The 25,945-nt window shown below is 41.6% G+C and overlaps 1 protein-coding gene across 7 annotated transcripts in view; it reads right to left on the bottom strand.

Annotated features, from left to right (window-relative positions):
- stard13b (StAR related lipid transfer domain containing 13b) overlaps positions 1-25,945 on the bottom strand; it is an 88,213-nt gene that overhangs the window by 1,954 nt on the left and 60,314 nt on the right. For 5 of the 7 annotated variants that reach the window (XM_028573151.1, XM_028573153.1, XM_028573150.1 and 2 more), the window contains 11 exons: positions 11,981-12,052; positions 9,936-10,017; positions 6,418-6,481; positions 3,947-5,310; positions 3,661-3,831; positions 3,287-3,446; positions 2,170-2,368; positions 1,713-1,926; positions 1,172-1,286; positions 841-1,062; positions 104-321 (listed from right to left, as the gene is read on the bottom strand). In XM_028573151.1, the coding sequence (XP_028428952.1) occupies positions 104-321; positions 841-1,062; positions 1,172-1,286; positions 1,713-1,926; positions 2,170-2,368; positions 3,287-3,446; positions 3,661-3,831; positions 3,947-5,310; positions 6,418-6,481; positions 9,936-10,017; positions 11,981-12,052 (2,881 nt within the window). Of the gene's footprint in view, positions 1-103; positions 322-840; positions 1,063-1,171; positions 1,287-1,712; positions 1,927-2,169; positions 2,369-3,286; positions 3,447-3,660; positions 3,832-3,946; positions 5,311-6,417; positions 6,482-9,935; positions 10,018-11,980; positions 12,053-14,059; positions 14,243-15,450; positions 15,648-25,945 lie in introns of those variants that run through there. The other 2 variants (XM_028573156.1, XM_028573157.1) reach the window with 2 other exon arrangements.

The raw sequence follows: 25,945 nt of genomic DNA, 5'->3' as shown, positions 1-25,945 counted from the left end.
ATAAACAGAAAGAGATTGAGTATGTGCCCTAATAGAGAAGACATAATGGCTACTTCCAAACGAAGAATGACATGTTTAGTGTTTTCTTTGTATCACCACTCACCTGAGTACTACAAAGTCCATGCTGGGATGAGGGGGCATACGATTGAGGACATACTGAAACACCTCAGTCTGCTTGTCCAGCGTCTCACACACTTTCCACTGCAGCAGGTCCACATCCCACAGGTGGCGCTCTCTTAGCACACGGTTCAACACTACAGATGGTGGTGCTTCCACCTCCACAGACACTCGCCAGCGTCTCAGAGGGTTCCAATCTCCCACCTGAACAGGACACACAAAAACCATCATGTTAACCTGTGGATCTGAAACCAAGATCCACGTTTGAGTCGATTCCGACCTGCGGCCCTTTGCTGCATGTCATTCCTCCTCTCTCTCCTCTTTCAAGACTTCTCAGCTATCCTATCCAATAAAGGCCTAAAATGCCCAAAGTCAGAATGTCTGCCGAGGAGGAGGTATTCATCTTCCTGAAAACGCAACTAAATGTACCTGATAGTATTATCAACACACTTAAAGATGATAAGGTAACTGTTGTTGCTGTAAATGTAAAATATAACCTTTAGCCACATAAAGTTTGCAGTACTTTGTTAGCATAATTTTGCTAGCCTTAGATTGGGTTCTGGTATCTTGTGCGCAACAGAAAGTGTCTTGTGCGCACAAGAGTAAAAAAAGATCCCCCATGTCCCTTTAGGGAGTTGATAAGTAACATTGTGATCATGTTGATGTTCTATCATATATGAAACAATAACGAATTAACTGCACAATCAAAGGAATAACACCAACCTTCTTATAGTAGAGCTCTGTGTTATCAGAGCTGCTGCAGGACACCCAGTATTTGGACTTTTCCCGGGCCTCTTTGAGAGTGTTCTGAAGTCTGCCCTCCATATGAATTTGGTAAGTTCCATCACCATCTTCCAGCTGCTTGCACAGATCCTCAATTGTCGGTGCATGCAAGTCAGCCTCCACGTAGGAATTACGCGACTGAGTAACCATCTCATGAGGGATCTAATGGGTATATAAAAGCATGAGGTAGGATTCACAGCAAATAAACACAGAGGGAGGCATGTGGATTTTGCATCCAGGCTTGAAATTCTCCAACCAAAGGTTCTTGTACCTCAAAGAGACGGTTGCACTCTATGATCATATGAGCAAGGCCCTGTGTTGCTGCTAAGTTTTCATTCAGATCCTTCTGGTCTGGTCTGCCAGTGGCATACTTCTTCTGCATGGCCCTGGGGATTAGGTGGAGAGAAAACTGATTAGGCCAACAGAGTCACTGGGTCAACGTCCCCACAAAACGCAGTATATAAACCCTTCCTCCGCTCGGCAGGAAAGCCCTTTGATCGCTTTAGCAACAATTTCAACATGGTAAATTAGAGAGCTTTGCTTTGTTTGTACACAGCATGATCTCATAAAACACTGAGCTTTAAAAAGAGTGCCATGTCCTTTCAGAAGTGGCCCAGAAAGAGAGTAATCAACCGTACCCCTGAGGGCCGAGCAAACTCTGTAACCCATTGTATGTCTGTCTTAATGGAGTAATAGGTGAAGATAATCATGCAGGAGTTAATAGAAAGCATGCATGTCTTGTTCATTAGTTTTTCAGGCCCACATACGCCAAGCTAACTGTAACACTAGAACACAAGGGGGGAAAGAAGTACCTTGGTGAGAGATTGTCTTTCTTGAGTATGTTGAGGTGAAAGAGGGAGGGGGCTAGACACACAGCAATGTTCATGGGTGTCATCTGGTTCTCCTCCACAGAGGAAGTGACATCGCTGAGGAAACAGAGCAGTGTCTGCAGCACCTCTCGGTTTTCATCTGACATCAACATGATGGCTGCCTGGACAGCTTGCAACCTCTGGTCCTTCGGCACATCTGCACATATGAAAGAATTGATTTCTATTATTTCTGCTTTACGGACATAGTGATAGGAGAGAGAAAAGCAATCATGAACTGTCAAAGGTAATTTACTATATTTGAAATTACATCCTCATGCAGCCACACTACTCTACGTTAGTTCAGGTGCAATTTCACAGTGCTCCCCAAGTTAAAACAAAACCAAGTCAGACAATTACAATTAAAAGCTGACATGGGACAAAAATAAATCAATGTCCTTACATTGGTAGATATGGAGGAAGGTCTCCCCCAGCTTGCTGGTAAGCAGAGGCTCAGGTAGATCCCTGAAAAACTGCTTCACCATGTCAGCCACATCATAGGCAGACTGATCCTCATAGTTCACATTGTCTGGGGAATTCTCATTCATCTGCCTTAGAGCTTGAATTCGAGACTTCACCCCTGATTTACGAAAGAGACCCACCTGGAAGCAAAACACAAGTGTTAATTGGAGGCTGGCAGCAATATGTAACTACGTTGTACAGCAGTTCCGCTCACTGTATCGTTATTATACTACTATTGTATCTGCCTACCTGTGTCAGTCATTGTGCAATGAAACCTTAAACCACATTGTACACATTAGATAAAGCCATTTGTTACATCACCAGGGGCGGAGCAAGGGGGTGACTTCTGGGGCTTTTGTTTCTGTTAACTCTAATGCTAACTACACTACCCACGTCTGTTGTGTTCTGGTTTCAGAATGATGAAGATAGTTGGAGAGCAACTACATATAAAACAGCATGTAGGCTCTACAGGATGATTATTATTATTATTTTTTCTATACTGTTTTTTGATCCCCAGTGGGGAAATTACAATTTACACTCTGTTTTGAAATCACTACACACAGGCCTGAAATACACACACACATGCTCAGGACCTATTCATGCACAAATGGAGAGATGTCAGAGTGAGTGGGCTGCCACTGGACCAGCATCCTGAGCGGTTGGGGGGTACAGTGCCTTGCTCAAGAGCACCTGGCAGTGCCCAGGAGGTGAACTGGCATCTCTCCAGCTACCAATCCACACTCTGTACTTTGGTCCGTACTGGGACTTGAACCAGCGACCCTCCAGTGACCAACCCAACTCCCTACGGACTGAGCTACTGCCACCCAACTATCATGTTTTTCCCAAATGATCTACAGCTTTTTAGGCATTTTATTTTCAAATGGTTTGAAATATATATATATATATGCATATAGCTGCTGTAAATGCTATATAGCAACCCCCCGCCCTGGTTTGGGCTAAGCCACTAATGTTTGCAACTTCTGGCTCTGCCCCTGTACATCACATGTGAAAATGCAAGTCAAATGCAACCTGAGAGGGTGATGTATACTGTGGCTGACCTGGTCAAGACACTGGCTCCTCAGGTAGCGCAGGGCCTGCTGCAGGCCGAGGGGCAACGGCTGTCCAGAGCGCTGCACATGCACTATGAGAGGCACTCCGAACACGTTCTTATCCTTATAGTCTGGTACCTTCATTCTCTTCATAAACTTTGGCACAGACCTAAGAGAGACATCAACACAACATCGTTGACACCTTGCTCTGCTGGCTAAATATGAGACTATGCTGTCGTAATACTACACACAATATACAGTATATAGTCATATTACATAACGTGAAATAGTTTGAGAGCCAAAGGCTGCTTTTATTAATAAAGAAAAGATGTAATTTATCATGAAGCACGCCAAAAGTGTTGAGTAGAGAAAGTGGATCTTACCAGGTCCAGCCATGCTTGTTGGACATGGAGTACTTCTCCATGATTGCAGTAAGGCGCAGCAGAGAAAACTTCTGCAACAAACTCAGCTGGCCTGCGGACTGGTTGGTGATCTGCAGGGAGGCCACTGAGTGACTTAGGCGATGAGAGATCTGAAAGCTGGGCCATCGTAACCTAATGCCATAAAAAATTAAACAGCAAAGAAAAAGAAAAGCATTTTTGTTTTTGTTCATGAAAGACTTAAACCAGTGTAGTTTCAGTAATTTTAACACAGTTCCATGAGTCTTACCGATTAGGTCTTGTGAGTGAAGCACCTACTCCGGAGTCCCTCCTTTCCCTGAGCATTGTAGATTCTGTCTCAGCGAGTGATACTCTGTCTCTGTCCCCGTAACTTGGTGTGGTCTGGCTTTCTGTGACCGAATTTCCCTCAAAGTCCAATGTGATCTGACTAGAGGATTGAAGGCCTACAGTATTTTCCCTCCCGCCATCCAACTGGGCCAGCCCTTCTCCGACAGGCAACACATTCTTAGACCAGTGGTCCACTATCTGCTGTAGACCATTGACATGCAGCAAGATGTCGTCCAGGTGAGGGAACAGGTCCTCTTTCTCCAGGTCTATCAGGTCTCCGGTGCTGGCGTACAGATGCGAGCCAGGAACATTATCGTAGACACTGATGCGGCTGCCTCTAGAGCAGCACTGGGTGACAGGCCTGGATTCCTTCCTGCATGAAATAAGATGGGAGTCTAGGTGCATGCTGCCTGTGTGCCAGTTGATAGAGGCTCCATTCATTGGGGACAGGCTCTCTATGGACAGTGCTTTGGGGAAGGTTCCTGGCTTGTGGTCTTTGGGAATGTGGACCACCAGGTCTTCATAGGAGCAGAATTCATTCCTGCGGTTTTGTTCCGCGACTTTATTCACTTGGGTGCCCGAGAAGATGTCTATGTCCTCTAAATACATGCCGCTGCGCTTGTAGTCAGCCCGGTGAGGCTTACGTTCTTTTAGGCTGGGTGTGCTGACAGCACTGCCACTAGAATGGCTGCTACCCTCACTCCCGGACTGGGACGGCAGAACTTTGTTGGACGGTATTTCTGGAGCCCCACCATCTCCATTTATGATCTGGACACACTGCAGCGTCTTCAGTGCCTGGGCCTCCTGCTGCAGCACTGGAGTGCTTATGACCAACGTCTTACGACCCCTTCCCAGGGTTCCTCGGGAGCGCAGTGTCTCCATGCGCCTCAGGAAGTCTTTGGCACGGATTCGGCTCGTCTTGCCGTGCTTATCGGGTAGGGAGCCGAAGTGAGCAATTTCTTTGGGGATGTGAGGCATTGTGAGAGAAGTAGAATCAGGCATTGCTGCAGAATCGCAGCTGATGTGGTTGGAGCAGTCAGAGTCCTCTGTGCTGAGGCCCCTATGGCCACTGCCGCCGCTGCTCTCACTGTGCAAAGAAGAGATCTCCGGCTCGCTGAGGTCCGTTAGAACACTCTCGCTGCTGGTGGTGGTTCTCAGAGGCACGCCGTCTCTGCAGGGCTGAGCTTCTCCGTGGTTTCCCAGCAGACAGTCAATGTCCTGTAACCTGGACCAACGCCGGCTGCTCCACTCAAAGGTCCATTTGTCACTGATAGCAAACAGGTCTTCTTCATCAGAGTCTTCACTCTGGGGAAAGACAGATTATGTTACATCAGTTACTCCGGCTTACATGATTTCATTTGGTATTTTTAATCTTCTTTGTAGTAATGAACGTTTCTATTTAGGTCTCTCAAAAGGGATCTTCACTACTACCCAATTAGATAAGAAATTAAATTAAATTAAAATTATCATGCATACACATACAATCATTGAGATTGGCATAAAAATAACCTTGGCAGCCTATGCATACTGTAGTTTTAACATTTAGATAATTTGCAAATTTTTCCTCCTTTAGTTGTGATTAGAAAAAATATTCAAACATCAGTTGGCTTGCAAGGTAAGGTATATATAGCATCACACTATTATCATCTTTGCCACAAAGAACAGTTCAATAGGAATTGCAGGAAATGGCTGGAGGATGTGTCTGCTCAGAATTCATTACATTATACAATCAGCCAACAATGATATAACAGCAGACAAATGATTCTCTTGAAGACGTTTCCATAAATAGACCAAGGCAGGAAAAACAATTATATGAGCCAGCAGGCTACATTCCAAAGTGGGGGCAGATAAAAAGCTATCCTACTCAATAGGCATGAATACAACAATGGTGCAATCTCAAATATCATAGTCTCTAGGTTAAAGGGATGAAACCAGACTATAATTATGTTGGTGCAGGAAGCAGATGCATAACTTAAGGCAATCTTTGTTGGAAAATACCATTTCTACGAAGGCATTGAAGTTTGTCTTCTATTTCTTGTAAATTTCAAATGACAACTGTGATATTAAAGTCAAGTAATGAAGCTTTCTGAGGGGTAAAAAAACCAACAAACCCTCAGAGGTACATACAAAGTGTGATATTTCAAAAAAATCTATGCACAGAAGAAAACACGACACCCACGCAAGCCTTAACTCTTGGCTTTAAAACAGATTTGTTTTACCTACTCAATCAATAATCAATGTTAAATATATAATATATTTTTTTTTTCAAAGGTCTGGGTAGTGTGTTTTTGCAAAATGTAAATAGTGTAGTATCCCACTTGTTATAAAGCTTCACTTTTCATACAATAATGCACCTTAAAAGTGAAAGCGAAACTGCAGAAGCAAAGCTCGTGATATAGAGTCAACACTTACTTTCTTCTTCGGAAGGTTCACGTCAAGTTTCATAGAGGCACACTTGTTCAAGGTGTTGAGTCGCCTGAAAGACAAATGGCCCAAGGATGAAAACTGTTCCGAACAAACAAGAGAAAACACCACAATAGCTTCCTAATGAACACTTTAGAAATAAATCCCATTCTGTTTGCTATTTAAGTGTTAACCAAATGAGCGTCTGGTCTGGATGTACCAGACCCAGAGGGAAATTCAGTTTGTCCATGCCACAATATCCTAAACCTAATGAACACCGGTAATTGCTGGATGCTCTGTTCTCTCTCGCTCAGCAGTGGAGCTAAGTGATTGTGGCTTGAAAGGTGGTGTGCAGTAGTTCGAAGAAAGGTTAACCAATGGATGAGCCAGATTTCTGTTCTAATCAAGCCTGGTTCATTCAATAAAGTCATATGTAGATCTTAATCTACAGATGTCCTTTGATGACATTTTGCACGTGGATGTTTTTTTTTTATTCTTTCAGAATTTTGAGGGGTGATTACAGTTGCAACGGACAAAACAGTGTAAAAACATTTTGCTGGGCTTAACATGAAAGCTTAGCCTTTGAAACACTACTGCAAATGTCCTGAACTCAGTTGTCAGGGAAGCAATGAAACATTTTCGATATTTGGGATCAAACATACAGTCTACGCCTTGTGCCATGTGCATAGTGGTTAGAGGTTTTGTGGGTGTGCAAACTGGGATATATAAAGTATCAGAACTAAAATACTGTACATGAACCAACAAAAGCAATGGAGGAAAAGATGACGGCATCACAAAATACACTCCAGCTCACTGTGCCTTGGCTTCAGACAAAAAAAAACTCATTTGTGATATGATAATCACACACTTTAACAGCTCCATATATTGCTAACAGCCTTGACAGTATTGTTCTGTGACAGTAAATGGCCTCAGATGGCGGCTGGAACTATCCCACAGTGCTGGAGACGATAGGGGTTAACCAAACACAAAGTTCTCATGATTGTTACTGTAGATAGTGGGACCCAACTGAAGAGAGGATTTCTAAGTTGGGGGCCCTTTATTCCACAGGCCTAAAGAGCTTTGACTGTGGTTGTTAAAATAGGAGGCTGCTTAGCCAGGGATCAGAGAGAGCACTCACATACATGAAATATCTATCACTTCCAACTCAAAGACACCCACAGTATGTAGGGTGGTATTTATTCTTTGCACACTAGACTGTGGTGGCGTAACTGACAACAAAGCCATCCTTATGTTACCATAGAGATGCTGGGAAGTCATGGACAAAATCACATTGGAGGTGGAACTGTTTCCAATTGTCTTCCATTTATCCCGTGGCTAGTTTGGAATTTAGATGAGTTGCTTTAGGGTTGTTTAGAGTCACAGTATATTGAGCTGTGTGAGGCAACTCTAATGCTCCTCCTGCTTCCCCCTCGGGATGGTTGTCACGGTTACTGTGGTAACTCAAGCGCTGTTTTCATCTCGGCTCGAAAAAGTACACGAGCCGTCTTGCCCAACAACGGAGTGACAAGGAGCCACCAGTTGTTGGCTTTTAGTGTACTTTTATAATCTTAATAATAATAATAATAATAATAATAATAATAATTATAATAATTGGTAAAATGTGACAAAAACACAAATCATTAATATTTCTCATGCAGTTATGCTACCCACAATGCTCTTGCAATTGCAGATAATAATAGCGTAGTATCGCAATATTTTCAGTGGCAATGCTAATATCGATGCACGGCCACCAAGTAACAGTAACGATCTTGTTATATAAATTGCACATGAGAACTTTTTGGTACTAGAACAATAAAATGAATTTTAGTCCACAATGGTGAAGTTGACTTTTTGTTCCTGCTAAGGTCAGCAGGGGTGGCCGTCAGCATGCATGAGGAAGCTGGTAAAACAAAGGTTGGTAACACTTTACTTGAAGGTATCTACATAAGAGTGACATGACACTGTCATGAACACATGACACAGTCATGACACATGAACCCTAACCCCAACTTGTCATGACAAAAACCAAACGACACTTACTGACAGAAGCATTGTGTCATAAACGTTTATGACTGTTTATAATGTTTATGACACGTTCATGACAGTGTCATGTCACTCTTATGTAGATACCTTCAATCCAATCCAATCCACTTTATTTATATAGCACGATTTTAACAAACAAGGTTTCCAAAGTGCTGCACAAAAAGATAAAACAGAATAAATAGATAACACAATAAAATATAAAGATAAATGCAATAACAATGTAAATAAAATTAAATAAGTAGAATAAATAAAAACTAAAATGCACTGTCTGCACACAATTAAAATAAGCAAATATACACATAAGATCAACACTCTACCTGGTGTTAAAAGCCAAAGAAAAGAGGTGGGTTTTAAGAAGAGTTTTAAAAGTAGACAGAAAGGAGGCCTGTCTAATGTGCAGAGGCAGTCCATTCCAAAATTTTGGAGCTGGAACGGCAAACGCTCGATCCCCTCTGAGCTTAAGCCTAGGCCCCGTCAGGAGCAGCTGGTCAGCTGACCTGAGAGATCAAGTAAAGTGTAACCCAAAGTTTTCCTATGGGGACATCATTTGAAGTTGGAAAGAAGGTAATAAAATGCAATATATCGCAATATGTTTAAAATGGCAATAATATCCTATTGTGACATAAGTATTGTGATAATTATTTAATTATTTGTTTTGTTAGTGTAAGTTTTGGGAAAAGGGGGCAGATTATATAACATTTATCTTATTTCTACTACTTTTAGTTAGGACCTTTTTGTTTGTTTAATGAATTAAATAAACTTATGTGTATATATAAATATAAATGAATAAATTATACCATATTGTAGGGCCTCTGGTGATCCCGCACCTAGTTAAAAAGTGTTTATTAAATCAGTCAGTCTAATATTTCAGTCCTGACAGATGCAGGTCTGATGGAGGTCTGTATGGACTGATTTGATACATTCTTTCTTCATGAGATTCTTCATAGCCAAGATTAAAAAATAAAAATAACATGACATTATCCTTTTACCAATATGACAGGTGAGTAGGGTTGGGTATCGTTTGGATTTTTACAATTCCGATGCTGAACCGGTACTTTTAAAACGATTCCGATTCCTAAACCGATTCTTGAAAAACTGAAAATTGGCTCTTTTATAGATGTGGTAGCCGTAATATACTTTTATGTCCGTTTTGGTGAGTAAAAGTAGCCTACATTTACGGTAGCTAGCTAACGGGAGACTACAGAGAAAGTGTGATATTTTTACGTCCGTTTCAGAGCGACAGAGGGAAAATATTTCAGTTGACACATTAAGTGGAACCGAAATGATGAACCAAACTTAACATTCTAACCCGGTCCGATTTCTACCGGTTGCGTAGGAACCGGTTCCATAGTGGAACTGGGTTTCGGTACCCAACCCTACATGTGAGATGTGTGTTTACTTCTCACATAATTCACTTCAGGAAATGATTAGTGGCATTGACTCATGGATGAGCCAGTGTCGGTGTCAATCATACGTCTGGTTACCTGCACAGAGGTTCCACGAGATCTTTGTCCAGAAAGTCATGATCTCTTTTCACAGGAGTAATGTCAATGGGGAACTGGGAATCTGAAGAAAAAAACACAAGGATTAGAGAAAGTAGCAGTGTTGAAATCTGATTTGATGTTTTAAGTAGTTCTTCTATAGACAGCATTCATGGGTTGAATAAATGGAAAGAAGGATCTGGAAACCACATTCTTTCCAGAAGTAGATTGAATGCTGGGAGACCATCAAACTTTTGTATGTGATGCTAATGAGATATGAGGCATGTGCAGGCATTACGTCTTTCTCTGGGTATGGGCCTCTTCTTACATAACTTAAGAGACTGAATCCAGACCCTCTGAATCTAACATTCCTCCTGCTTTCATGTAGAGTCGTTAACTTTTTATGAAAAGCAGAAGCAGCAGCGAACACTAAGATTTCAACAAGGCTCGGTCTGTTCTTTAAGGGGGCAGACATTCAAACATGCTGTAGACTTTGAAACACGATTACGTCCTAATAACAGATTTCATCATTAGCATCTTTTCTAATACATTAATCCCAAGCATCAGGAGTGAAGCTCTGCACTCCGACAGCCATTATCAGTGCACATTGCTTGAGCTCTGTTAAAACTGTCATACATATACTGTATGACACCCTAAAGAAGGCTGCTTTGTGCCGATACGTGTGGGATGCTGCCCAGTTCTATTTTTTTATGTACGATTTCGATTTGAATTAGCCATTTAAATAAAGGCTTTTTTAATTTTTTTAAGAAGAGTGCCTTGGACCTTTTTTCCTTGTTTTATGTTCCCTTTCCAAAGAGCACCTTCATGATTTGTTTTGAACTTCCGAGCAAACACATTTGGACATGTTTTCTCATTCATTTGAATGGGAAAGCGTGTCCAAACTTTTGACTGGCACTGCATATTGCACTGTATGCTGTGTTCATGTGGTGTCCAACAAATTGGAAAAACGAGATTCCGAGTTGGAAAATGCATGTGAATGCTGAATTTGGAAAAACAACTCGGAAACTCAGGAAAGATTTTGGTTTCCGACTTGCCGAGATGAAGTCGACATAGGGGGCAAAACTAGATTTATATATTCACTTATTTTATATCAACTTTTTGCTCAAATATAATTTTTTATATGGCATTACTGTTAGTTGTTGTCAATAAAGAGTGACCTAGACTACTTAGAAAAGTTATTTATTGATGTAAGTACGGTATTTAAACTTTAATAACAAGTCAGGTACATTAGCTGAAGCAATATTTTAGTATTATTGTCTTCTAAATACTGTGAAAAACTATCAACACTGAGTTTGAACTCTCTGAGTAGTAACGGTCTACACATCTTCTTCGTAGCATCCATATTTGTTGTTATGGTTACAGTCAAAAGTGCAAATTTCTGACTTGAGAACACGTGAACGCACCGAAGTCGGAAGAACAACTTCCGATCTCGGAAACTTGGACCATTTGAGGAGAACATGAATGCGCCAAAAGCACATGAAAAGCCTTGACACAAAGATCTGAGGGAGGAGAGCTAATTTAAGCTCAGATAAAAAAAACATTTCTGCCCATGACTTCAGTCTTCAAGCACAGAAGACATGTTTATGTTGTAACCATAGCTTGGAAAAGATTAGACTTTAAAAGCAGCTGATGTTCCGCTTGTTTTGTGGTGTCTGGGGATCTGACTGGAGCTCTGGCTCCGAGGCCTCCTGAGGACAGTTGTGTACTGTAAATGAGGCTCACTATGTAGCTCATGAATACATGGTTTTGTGTACAGTGTTGGAGACTAGGGTGACAGACCAGCTGACACTGTGTGCCATTATTCACCCATCATGTTAAAACAAAGCCCACATTCAAGCACCAACAGTGCTTGAATGTGAAAACAACAGATATAAAAAGCTGAAATAAAAATGCAGTTTATTGCTGTTTATTACAGAGCCCTTTTATTGGTGTGCTACTTCATTAATCTCTATCTTTTAACTAAACAACCCCCCCACCTCCTCCTTTGTGATGAATGTGTGTGGGAGTTCACTGAGTGCTTTTATTACCTTCAAAGAGCTGTGCATACTGGGGAAATCCTGCTGCCCGCAGCCAGTCACACGCCTCTTTCGCCTCAATTTCTGAAACACAAGAAAGTGTGTGCATTAAAACAGGGATTAAAAAATGAAACCCAACCACATTAAAGCTACAGTGCATAGTTTCTGTCGCCCCCATGAGGAATTCTAAGTAATGACAACAACGCTGTTGGCGCGTCCACATGATACAAGCCTTACGTGATCGCGCACCATCTCCTCCACACAGTTGATAGTAGCCAAGGAGGACATGGAGGATTAAAAAAACATGATGGGCTCTTCAGAAGAATCATTATCTTATCTTTCTGCGCGGGAAAGTCGCTGGACGCCACAATCTTCTGAACATAGCCATACTGAGAAATACAGAGAGAGTTGTGTGGAGCTGATAGTCTAAAGGCGTTGACACACCAACCCGATTATCGGACGTCGGACAGTTTGGCGAGGTTGGTGACCCGAGTCTTTTTTTGGTGTGTTCCGTGCCGTCGGCCTTCATTTGAGCCAATTTGACTTGTTGAATTGGCCAGCGGGCAGTCGGACCCAATGACCAATTACCGGAAATGTCGAGTGGGATGAGCGTGACTAGAGCCTCTCAAAATCTGACAAAAATCTTTTCTTAACTGACCTTTGTCGATCTGAAATGAAGACAGATTCAGCAAATGCACGGCCTATTTCTCGCTTAAAATGTTTTCAGAAACACGTTTCGGTGAACTATCTTCGTAAAATATGAGATTGTATTCTGAACGAGCCGCCATTATGGTCTGTTTTGAGATTCTTAATAAGGGAAAAAATTCCACTAATTAGCCCTGACAAAGCACACCTGTGAAGGTAAAACCATTTCAGGTGACTACCTCATGAAGCTCATTGAGAGAACACCAAGGGTTTGCAGAGTTATCAAAAAAGCAAAGGGTGGCTACTTTGAGGAATCTAAAATATAAGACATGTTTTCAGTTATTTCACACTTTTTTGTTAAGTACATTCATAGTTTTGAAGCCTTGAGTGAGAATCTACAATGTAAATAGTCATGAAAATAAAGAAACACATTGAATGAGAAGGTGTTTCCAAACTTTTGGCCTGTACTGTATATATATATATATATATATATATATATATATATATATATATATATATATATATATATATGTGTTGAAAATAATCTTTAGCAGAGCTCTCTGTGACTCCTTAGAGTCCAAGCAAGCCGTCCTATTGACTTTTTCTGATAAAGAAAACGAGGCCAGTGGTCTGGATCACTAGCTAGTCCTCCAGAACTAGCCGTCTGCAGGCTTCAGAGCCGCTGATGACAAGCAAAGGAAACAGACTGTTGGCACCTTTCCATTAATGCTAATAGAGTCGGGTGCCATTTACCGCCTCAGTGAGACATGCTGTCTGACACACCAGTGCTACAGTACACAATCTGTTTTACTTTAGAAAGAAAATATACCATTATGTTTAATAAATACAATGCATCGGATTAAGGAAGAGGCCAGCAAACTTTATATTTCAACTACATATTTCTTACACCAGTAATGTCAAAATTTCTTTAAATATATTGAATGTGAAAACAGTTTTCCTTCTTTATTGTAACAACAGTAGAGCTGAAATGATTAGTCACAAATCGATCGACAGAAAATTATCAGGAATGATTTTTGTCATTTATTGATCATTTTGTTGTTCAGTTACAAATGTGAATATGTTCAGGTTACCACAGTCCTCCATGACAATAAACTACATTTAAAGATAGCACTTCTGCCATTTCAAAAAGAATCCCATTCCAAATTCAATTAATCCATAAATAGAAAAAATAACAAATAAATGAATTCATGATGAAAATATAAGTTAACAAAAAAAATTTAAATTAAAAAAACCCTAAAACACGTGAGCAGGGTTTTCTGCAGCGAAATGCACAAGCATTTATTTCCATCATTAACTATCCAAAGTGAGTCACTCTATAGCTACATTATCAAGAATTAGAAATCCCTATGTGGTAAATTACATGCCTCACTTAACATAAAAAAATATAAGACCAAGACTTTAAATCTAACATGAAAATACTCTTACCAGTTCCAGCTTCTTTAAAAGCCACACAGCTCATTCAGTCCCCGTTGCCTGCTCTTCTCATACACACAGCTGTGGCTCAGCCAGCGTTCCACAATGCAAAAACATTTCAGCAGCATATAAACATCACATCCGAAAAAAGTTACACGTAAGCTGCAACTACGGGTAACAAACAAACTGCTCTCCCGCCACCACACCACACATCTGAGGTCTCAGTTCCACTCCCTGTCTGTGCCTGTCACACTACAGCTGAAACATGAGACGCCGCCATTCATCACACAATACTGTGTAATTACAGCAACCGTAACCTTGCTGTGAAGATACTGCTATCACCTGTTTTTCAAAAACTGTTGATCCAGGACTCACAGGGAAATCAATGAAAAGTGACTTTGGTCTTCAGGCTGACCAAAGACTGAATCAATATTAACAGTTCCCTGTGTCCTTGGATGACCAAAAAAAGCTCTATTGTTTACCAGCAGTTGAGTCAACATGTGTTAACGCTGCCAGGAGCCCCTCTGCTCTGTTCCCACCTGTATCACCAGGAGCTAAAGGCTTTCTGTGCAGCCGGGCCTCCCTCCCAGGTGGATAATATCAGGACTGTATTATTCAGCTGCAGCCCATAGTGAGGGCGCTGCCAGGTCCTCTTGTGTCCCACAGCCACAGGTTGGACCACTGGGAGCAAGTAACATGAGCTGGGAATTCCTCTCTGTTTGGCATTCTGTAACACGATACCAAGACATTCTGTCCTCTCATCCTCTCTCTAAGGAAATCTCTTGTGGATAAAGGCTGGGCGGGCATCATGCCAAAGAAGTCGGGTGAACTTGTGTTTTGCTCTCCACAACCCAGCGCTTTAAAACTGTGTACAGTATAAAATTACAGTTGCACAAAGAGATGGAACCCAGTATGGCTGTGACACAGTGGCCCAGAATGAGTAAAGTTTCCGTGGCAAGGGCGACTTCCTTTCTTTTACAATTCACTTAATGCAGCGTTCTCTATCGCGAACATTGGTTATGCAATTCATTGCTGTGATATGACATGTTACAAAGTGCCGCAGGAAAAGATATGGCACACTTGGACACTAGTGCTTGGGCTGAGCAGACACACGCGCTGCCAGAATTATGACACTTTTAAAGGCTCGCTCACATTCCACTCTTTCACAAAATATTTACAGCCATCTACATGGGTTAAAACTGTCATGCATTTTATGATGTTTTGTCCTGAGCTGCATTTGTGTTCGTGATTAACAGTTATACTCTTCCATTCATACTCTTTTGCAAAGAAGACAAATACCAAATTCATTCGTTCAGGTTTATGGTGAATGAAAACAACCACCAAAATCCTTCAATAACCTAACCCCAGAGTTTATTTCCAGTTATACATTATTGTGTACTTACGGGATATTTTCATCATACAGCCAAAGTGGTTCATATATCCGTCTTAAGACTGTCTCTCAACATGTCAGAGCATCTTCATTCCCACGCTGAGCCCCATTCCTGCTCTCTCTCTGAACACAGCTTGCAGTTTGAACTCAGATCCACAGCTCCTTCTTTCCCCTTTCTCTTTCCATCTACCCCCAACCTACCATGTGCCTGTCCCGATACTAAATTTCTCCTTCAACCCACCCCTTTCTGTGGCAGGCTCCCTAACATTCACCCCCCTCACCCTCCCCCTTCAGCTTCTTGTGCCCGACAGTCCTACCCAGCTCTGCCCACGACAACTCGCTGTTATAGCCCACTCAGCACATTTTTGGCAAAGATCTAAGCTTCCTCTGAATCCCGGGGCTCTTCTTTAATTTCAAGACGCTGTTTTTAAACGTGATGAATTTACTACCATTTCCTGATATATCTCTTTGTTCCCAGTCGTTTTAGCCAGGTTGCACGATGTCGGCATTTACAATCTTTCACAATTTCATCCAAGAAGTGTCAACGCTCACATGGGAAATGTTTCATTTAAACAAACAAAAGGGAAGCGTGTTTTTTTTTGAAGAGTCCAGATGTTGTTCCAGCAGGTCAATGAAATGGAAAATCATGGCAGCCGAACTGGGGGAAAACCATGACATAAACCGTCAGCAATCAGCAGCGGTGAATCATGCTGAGGCACTCAGCTCACAAGACTCTACACTAACATCATCGGGGTGATATATTCGTCTGTTTCACCTCCGTCTCAGCCTCTTTGTCTGAGGCCAAATCAATGAATGAGAGGAATTGTGTGATCTGTGTCACCTAAGACAGTGACAGTGCTGCTGTGTCATTTGACACAAAACAAAGAATAACTTATTTCAAGAATATCTGAAAATATTTCCATGTATATAGTTAATGAAAGAAACTCTGTTGCTAATAAGTAATGAGTAATTGTAATTATATAAAATAATATACAATATCTCACAAAAGTGAGTACACCCCTTACATTTTAGTAAATATTTCATTATATCTTTTAATGGGACAACACTGAAGAAATGTCACTTTGCTACAATGTAAAGTATTAAGTTTCTGTCCCCTCAAAATAACTAAACATACAGCCATTAATGTCTAAACCGCTGGCAACTAAAGTCAGTCCACCCCTATGTTAAATTCCCATAAAGGCAGGCAGATTTTTATTTTTAAAGGCCAGTTATTTCATGGATCAGGATACTATGCATCCTGATAAAGTTCCCTTGGCCTTTGGAATTAAAATAGTATATTAATATACAAGCTGTAAACTTAATACTTTACATTGTAGCAAAGTGTCATTTCTTCAGTGTTGTCCCATTAAAAGATATAATGAAATATTTACTAAAATGTGAGGGGGTGTACTCACTTTTGTGAGATACTGTATATCACATAATGATATTCTTAAGTAATTCATTTCTTATTTACACTAAAATATTTCTAGTTTCACTATCCATCCAAGCTTACAATGTAAATTGATAGAAGGAAAAAAAGAAGGTAAAATATAAGAAAATACGAGAAGAAAAAATGTAATTAAAATAAGCATATAAGCAAACCGATGTTTTCTCAAATTTATCTATTTAACTGCCCAATTTAATATTATAAAAAAAATCTATGATGATGCATAAGGAAAACCTATTAGTTTAAATGTGTGGATAAAATGAGGAGCACTTTAAATTACTGGGATTTGCCATGGGGCTATGATTACATAAGACATCACTTCCATCCATAATTTCTTTAAGGGTAATTACTATTCCATATGTAGCCTGTTTCTACTGCGCCTGCCGCTTTGTCACGTTTCTGCCATTTCCTCTTGTAAAACACAAGTCTTCGGAGCCACTGGGGCCAGGCCTGGGTAGCAAGCTGCAAGCACAGACAGAATGACGCAGGCAGTCCACTTTAGTCACCTTAACAAACCATTTAACAATAAATACACTCAGTAAGTATCTGAGCTTTAAAAGCACTCTAAAACAAACTGCCTAAATGTATAAGTACTAACAGTGGAGACCGTTACAAATGCGTCCATTCCTCCCCCACACCGCACTGCTGCAGAGACGACTGACTGAATCATCCAGACAAGCCAGCCAAATATATCAGTCAAAAAACACACAGACTGTCACAGAGTGCTGAGATTGTTGAGATTGTCTGTATCAAAAACACCTGGAGAAAGACAGAGCGAGCCAGCAATATGGGGAAAAAAAAGATTCCACTAGTGGGTTGGTTGGTTGGCAGAGAGGTGTCGTCACGCTGGGAGGCATGGAGGAGAGGCCTCTCTTCCCCTTTATGATGCTAATTGCATACAGACACCCACTCACAATGAGCAGTCAGCCTTACTGTAAAAGTAAGCTGAGACAGAAAGCCAGGGGAAACACACTGTCTGCCCAAAAACCACATCACATCTGACGTATCATGCCCAAAATAGCATAACATTTCCCTCTGTCTCACAGTTTGTAAGTATGTATAGGGGAGCAAACAGGAAGCACAAATAATGACGAACGAAAAGACGAGAGGCAACATTATTGTTGATCAGGGAGCCACAGGAGATCCGTTCTCTATTTGTAAGAGTGCAGGTCCTCTAAGGGGAATGCTGGCAATGCACAAGGTGGATTAATATTGCAGTGCCCCATGTAATTCACCCTAATGTCGTGGGAATAAAGCCTGCCTTTTTTCAAGAGTGGGTTTTAATTAACAAAGCTACGTGTCCCTGAGACTCCCACATCCTCGGCACAATATGCCACAGTCGTCAGCGTAACAGGAGGTGCCACTCGCTAATATCACAACACGTCTTCGGTTCACAGCTTCCCCGTCATCCCCGGCAAGGTGTTGAGACAAAGGACAATAGCCAAATCTAAGAGATTATCTGTCTACGGAGGTGAGTAACAACACAGTGCCTTTGTGGATGGGACTTTACTCTTGACGCAGTGATTGGCACATGAGCTGGCCGAGTAATTACAGAGTGCTGGTGTTGAATCACCCACGGACTTCCAGCCCCCTCATTTGATCCTGTGGGGCACACAGGGGACCTGTTATCCTGCAGTCGACATGGGATGCAGGTTTAAAATGATCAGCTCTAGGGCAGCGTTGCTAAGACACCAAAGTAAAATTTCCTCAAATACAAATGAGTTCGCAAATCCTGGGCCTGCTTTTGCCCTGTGGTCCACAGTGACCTGTGGAGAGATCCTTTCAGTGGACCACAGGTCTCCAGTAACAAGTGGATATACAAAGCAGACATCAATGCCTCCTGGAGGACGGGGACCTGAGGACAAATGCAGTGCCAGCCCCGGAGAAGCCAGTGCCAAGAAGGCATTAGCATTCTGAAGCTGCGTAGGTCAGGGTTTCACAGACATCCAAGATTCTTTAATTAAGAGCCTCTTCATACATCACACATCTGCCTTTTAGATATTGCACACAGAGCCGCAAAGAGTAATCGATTAATTGTCAACTATAAAATTAATCGGCAACTATTTTGACAATGGATTTGGAGTAATTTCTTATTTAAAATAAAAAGTAAGAATTCTCTGATTCCAGCTTCTTAAATGTGAATATTTTCTCATTTCTTCTCATATCTTTGAGTTGTGGACAAAACAAGACACTTGAGGACGCCATCTTGGGCTTTGAGAAACACAGATCGACATTTTCTGACATTTTATAGACCAAACAACTGATCGATTTATCGAGAAAATGGTCGACAGATTAATGGACAATACCCTCATAGCACATATTATCTTAATTTGCTCTTCAGTTCTTCTTCTCTGTTCAACGACAGATCGCAGGTTACACATGGTCTGGTTTAAAGAATCTTAGTATTTTTTAATGAAAGATTGTCTCTTCACCTTTCACTTCAAAGCGGATATACACCCTGGCAGCAACAACTTATTGATTCTGAAAGTAAATAACACAACAATGTGAGCCAGAGAGCTGCTGTTGCTGACCTTTTCCAAAGCCTGCTGGGTCAAAAGTCATCTGAACAGTGTTTTTTTTCTCTTGAGGTCCTGTATTGAATTTAAACAAGAGCAGCACAGCTGTGGTAACACTCTCCTTCACCTCTGAAGGACACCCAGAGAGAAGGTTCTTTCATCTTCAGGGGTAACAACCCATCAACTCTCTCTCTCCCGTCTCTCTTTTCGTCTCTCTCTCTCTCTCTCAGGTCTGGAAATACCAGTCACATGTTACTCATGATAATACAATGCACTGTCACAACATTTAAATACCTACACGGTGATTTTCCCTTATTCCTGAGCAGTGTTTGTTAGTGGTAGTCTAATATTAAAAGCCAAAGTGGGTTCATTTCTTTCACACAGTCGTGCCTGTGAACACAACATCGTGATGGATCACTGCTTAAAGGAGGGTAAAAACCACGTGGGGACAGCATGATCTTGTAAACATTTTTTAAAACTATGGAAAATCACTTTAAGTTGTTTCCAAAAGCAGCCATTACATGTGTTCCAAGTCACCAAATAACAGCCTGGGAGAGAAATGGGAAAAGATTATCAGAGAGTCACACAAATAGCGTTTCAGTGAAGCATTTTACAAATGCTCCCAGACCCAATCTGCAAAATGATAGCACACTGAATCTGGTTGGTTGTCACGGCCAGAAGACAAATAATGGGCTCTGATGTGTGGGCTGCGTGGCCTCTGAACAAGCCAAGGCTTCAAAGTTCAAACTGTTAGCTCTGTGGTGTTTTCATCCAACTCGTTACAGCGTCTCACATTCACTCAGTTTTGAAAAAATTGTCTAACAACCACATGTTGATTCCCCAGGGTCTCTCAGCAAACAGCAAAAACCAAGGCTAGTGTCGAGTGAACTACGGCTTCGCTGAGAGGTGTTCTCCTGCTTCCGCTGCGGACACACCAACAGGACACTTAGGCACGCGACTTCCAGCAGAAGTGTCCTTACTAGTACTAGAAAAGAGGCCTCTGACCCCAAACCTCTAGGAAGGAGGGCATCTCTGCAATTTCCAGATCCCCAAGTACCTCCGCTTTACTGCCAGCAACTCTGAACAGAGCAGAGATCACTCAGCAGAACTTTCTGTGAAATACATACTACAGTGACTTCCAAGGCACGACGCACAAGCTAAACACTTCCAGACACTGGACTGCAGCCATGTTCCCACGCACGTTTAAGTGTTTTGACAACCATCTTGGAGGCCTTTATGAAGGATTTGCTTTCTTTGGTGATAAAAACATCAACTTTGGCTTTCGGAGATTTCCTTTTTCATTTCATCCAGGCATACCTCCCCGAAACCCTGGACTATTTCCTCAACCCAGTGTTGATCTTTGTAGAGTAATCATTGTGCGAGTTGTCAGGGTTGTCGGGGTTATTCAGTCTATCCACAGATTGATAAATAACACAGTGCTGGATGACTAATGCAGGCTGGTCAGTGATAACACACATCAAGGGCTAGCTATCTGTGATGATATTCAACAGTGTTCTTCTCTCAGAAACGCTGATTTTATTTTTATTAAAGTGAGCTCCTCAGAGTTAATAATAGCATGACAAATCTTCCCAGGAAGCATATAAACAGTAAGACAGCCTGATGTAACAGATTAGGAGAGGTATTGTATCTGTGAGCATTTGTGCTGCCCCCAGTCCAAATGTAAGGCCTAAAAAGAGACTTCAGAACAGGAAAGTTCAACTTTCCCCCAGCTTCATTTTTTGTCCACTAAAACATTCCCTTGAAGCTCTCAACTTCCCTCTTTCTCCTCCCTCCTCCTACAGTGTCCCATGTGGTCATGCCGTTAACTGCTTAGTCCTACCAACATTTACCACAACTTCCTAGAGGTGTGTGTTTGTGTGTGCGTCCTGATTTGAAGTCCATACATGTCCTGTTTTATGTAAAGCACAGTAGGCTGCATGCCTTGCCATGTCATGCTGTTTTCTCGTAATATACGGTTGTGTGGCTGTAATTCTTCCTTCCCTTTGATAGCCTATATAAACACTGTCATTTGGTTTTCTGAGAGCGCTGTATAACACAACTAAAGGGAGACGACCATGAATTACTGACAAACACTCAGCCAGCTGAACTAAAATCTCGACTCCGACAAGGAAAAAAGCCTGACTGGAAAGTTATCAACACATGTTCCGTGAGTCCTGGCACACGCACAAATCAAACGTCTCATGATGGAAGAACTTTTAAGTTTAGCAGATGCTAATAAGTACAAAGATACTGTACACTAATAAGTGAGGTTTCATGTGTGACCACAGCTCAGTGAAGTACAGGAACCGGGTAAAAGAGGAGAAGGAAAACATTGGGAAGAAACTCTTCAGAAGTGGAATCCTGCAGAGCTGCATTAGGTCCACCTCCCTCTCATTTGGACTGGATCCCAGAGGGGACTACGTGGGGTTCCCTCCTTCTCTGGGAATGGCCTCAAAGAGTCAGAGGGTAGAGAGGGGGCCAATGTCAGAACAAGGGCCCCCACCGTGAGAAAGCCCTCTCGGGGACCTCCACAATAAAAGCATGGAGCCAACACTCGGGACGCTGGTCCTAATTAACGACATCAAAGTGGACGGCCATAAGACTGCCTGAGGAGCCTCGCGGCACTCATGCAACAGCCCCGTGAGGCGCAGCGCAGACGATGATACTGTCAGCGCGCGTCCTTATGTATGATGAGGTGCAGCGTGTCGAGAATGATACCCAATAAAAGAGCCAAGTGGTTGTTCTGCTTTATCAGAGCACGCACAGAGTCTCTCCCTCACGCAGAGAGAGCACTAATAGTAAATGTAGGGCCGTTTGTCATGCGTGGCCATCAATGACAGGCTGTGTTCAGACAGTCCCTCCCCGGCTGAAAGGCCTATAAAGCGAAGAGACAGCGGCTGAATGTCTGTGGTCTGCGTGCATGCTGCCTGTCAGTTTTTCCAGCTAATGACATGTGATGTACATTTCAACCACAGGAGGGCAGCCAAGTGCTGAACGCTGGCATGGTTTGCATGCAGATGAGGGGGAAAGGTACAACGAAAGATACACATGGTCCAATGTGAGGCGCAACAACCACTATGTCAAGAATGTAATGCTTTTAAGTGAAGCCTGAAATAGCAGTTATCTAATCCAAACAAATCAATTTGGAGCACGTGACAGTTATCGCTACGGTTTCAAAAACTTGTTTTTGTAATTTGGATCATTTTGTAAAACTCCAAAATGTAAATGTAAACTGAGAATACTAATATCTCTATACATGGTTCATTTATCCAAGGCTAATTAGCTGCAGCTTTCTTATGACTGAGAAGTGATTATTTGGATCAAACACATATTTAGTGTACTCTTTGCTGTATGTAGGGTAACAAGGCTTTTTTTCAGTGAATTAGCAATTTCTAATCCGTGGAATGTAAAAGAGCTGAGAACATGAGACGTTTTCCACCATGGCTCTGTTAATATGTGACTTTCTGTTCCTGTTACAGTGCAGCTGAGGCATTTCTCAAATCTCTGAGTAAATGATTAGCCCTGCACATGTGCCAGCTGTCAGCTACTCTGACTGTGTAGAAACGCCACTGATTCCTGCACAGCAGAAACTTTACAGGCACGATATGAGCTCAGCTTGCCACCTACAGGCAAAAGTGGGAATCAACATAAGAGCTGTGTGAATGTGACCTTTATTTACCAGAGGTTGGTTGGATTGAGTCAGTTACAGTTACGACCGTTACGTAAATTCTTGAATCATTTATTGGTTCTTTATCATCAGGAGGCTGGGGAATTACCAACAGCTGCCAACAAACTGTCGGTACACGTTGGCTTTGGAAACAGTTGGTGACAGAATTTTGGGATGTAAGTAAGCACTCGGAGCTGTAGACAAATCCATTAATAACTTATATATACAGATGTATCAGGAATAAAATGTTGAGCTAAAATGTTTTTTTTTTTTGTCATTTAGATTTAACTAGATATCTTTTTTTTCCCTGCTCAGCCAATTAGGGCTGGAACAGATCTCAAAATAACCAAAACAACTCCTTACAATATCAATATGTCATGTACAGTATCTGTTAAATACATTTTTAAAAGGCATTCTCAAGCATTTCAGAAATAATTTAAGATTTTAGAGAAAATCCCGCACACCGACAATTACGCAAGCAATAATTTATTTAGAAGAAAAATGAAACGTTTCGGTCTCAGACCTTCATCAGGTAAATTCAAGGAATTCAGGAATTTACCTGATGAAAGTCTGAGACTGAAAAGTTGTATTTTTCTTCTAAATAAATTATTGCTTGTGTAATGGTCAGTGTGCGTGATTTTCTCTAAAATGTTTTGATCTGCTGCCCGATAAAAGAGGTGTGCCAAAAAGCTTTCCTACGTTGCAGAAATAATTTAAGAGAAAGTTGGATCTGTAATTGCTACATATTGCTACTTTAGTCAAAGAATTTGTGAATTAGGATTTACAATATAAGTGATCAGGACTCAACTGTAATGATAGGCATGAATTTATCTATTCTATTCTCCATTCACACACACACACACACACACACACACACACACACACACACACACACACACACACACACAAACACACATGGCAATTACACGAGGACAACATGCAAACATTGGCATGCCCCCAATTATGCTACATACTAAATCTTTGCATTATGTATTGTCCTAGCTGTACTGCTGTAGCATACATACTTTTCCCTTTAATACTAACAGGAAATGATACAGTACATGCAACGCTGGGTGGCAAACTGAAACTTCACGGCCAATTAAACTTCAAACAGAGAGAGCAAAGTCTTATGCCTTCTTTATGTTTTCCAAGCTGTCTCACCACCACTCACAATTATTTTGTGTTTTTACAGCTGTGAGCAGCTTCCTTTGTACATTGCATTGTTGGAGAATAGTGTACATTGAGATAATACATATTTAGCACCTGTTCAACAGAATGGTTGTATAATTTAAGCACAAAACAAGAGAACAAGCCATAAATTTAATTAGTTGAAATGCGATGACGGTAGTGCTGGATGTAAACCACCAGCTAATCCCACTGGCTCCCTGGCAGTATTATTTACTGCCCCCCTGAAGGTAGCAAACAAAATCTGCATAGCAATCACATCTACAACAGAGGGGTTTATGAATAAAAGATCGACCAGGTTTGTGTGTACTAAGTAAACATTGCATAGAGCTACATCTTCACTTATCATCAAACTCCCTTTGGAATGAAGGAGCAGTTGCATTTGTTTCACACACAGTTGATCAAACGCACCCCATGTTGAAGCAGACCAGTGATGAATAATTCAGTGCTTTGGAGAGAGGAGTGTTGAGTGGGAGAGGACAGAGGCTGACTAGATTCCTCACCTTGAAGTGCCTTTTTTTACTGTTACAACTTCTCAAAAGACAGAACCATTAAACCCCCACCCACCCCTTCAGAGCGGGTCCCTAACAATTATCCATCTGCTGGTCAGAAGAGGAACAGAAGGAGGGTAGAGCTTGTCCTCTTAACAAGCTGAAGTGTTCCTGTCCTTTAAAATCTGTGTTAACACACTATTATCCTGCTCGGAAAGAGTTTTGCTTCTTGATGAGTATCTTGATAAAGTGCATTTAAACTTTTCAGGAGATTCAAACTTTGTCATTAAACTTGTCTTAACCACGATATAAAGCAGCTATGTACTTTAGAGCTGAGCAAACAACAATGTAAGATGGCACTGTGCAGTATAAACACTAATACATTGCAGCAGGAGAACAAACATGGCTGTCTGACAGCATGCTATCTTGAAAGACACAAGTATTTCAGCCATGACAGCCAAATAAAAGGCACGCTTTGAGGACACAGACAGATTCATGATAAGCACACAGCTGCCACGCAATAACTTGTGTCATTTGACAGGAGAGGCACAATGTCCTCAACCACAGCAGAATGCACTGAAGGCCTTTCCAGGGCAGAGACCGGAGCCTGCCGGCTGCACCAGGGTCAATAAGCCATGAAGAAGGGCCATGGAGGGGTCACACTGGACAGAGCTTCTTGTCTGAAACACAACAGCTCCTCAAAAGGGAAAAGAACAGCCAGGAAGCTTTTAGTCACGGTGAAGCATCCAGCTGCTCAGGGTTTCCGCAGAAGCCCAGATGAAGTTTACAGGACTCTTCTGTGCCTAAACAGGAACACTTCTACAGAAGTGAACCATCTGTGAGTAGTCTGGTTTTCACTACAGTCCAGCTCGGTGCACAAGGGAAACAGCTGACAACCATCATCTGCATCATGCAATAAATATTTGAGTTCTAAACTATATGTGGACATAATACTATGAGATGGTGAATTATTCATTCTGGCATTTGCTAAAATCAATGTTAAATCAGTCAAGACGTTTCAGGTATGAAACACACCTCAGTACATCTCAATATACGTTGATATTCCACGTATTCCATACACCTACAGAAGAACAAACAATGTCTCCTATGAGACCTGAATAATACAAATACAATCTTTTTAAAAGCCATATGCACAAGCAGCGTACACTGTAACTTTCTATCTATTTTGAAAAACTACAGTG

This window comes from Perca flavescens, chromosome 3 (genome assembly GCF_004354835.1).
Source record: "Perca flavescens isolate YP-PL-M2 chromosome 3, PFLA_1.0, whole genome shotgun sequence".
NCBI classification, from domain to species: Eukaryota; Metazoa; Chordata; class Actinopteri; order Perciformes; family Percidae; genus Perca; species Perca flavescens.
The sequence above is the reverse complement of the archived record's forward strand: the minus strand, read 5'-3'. Positions and strand labels throughout refer to the sequence as shown.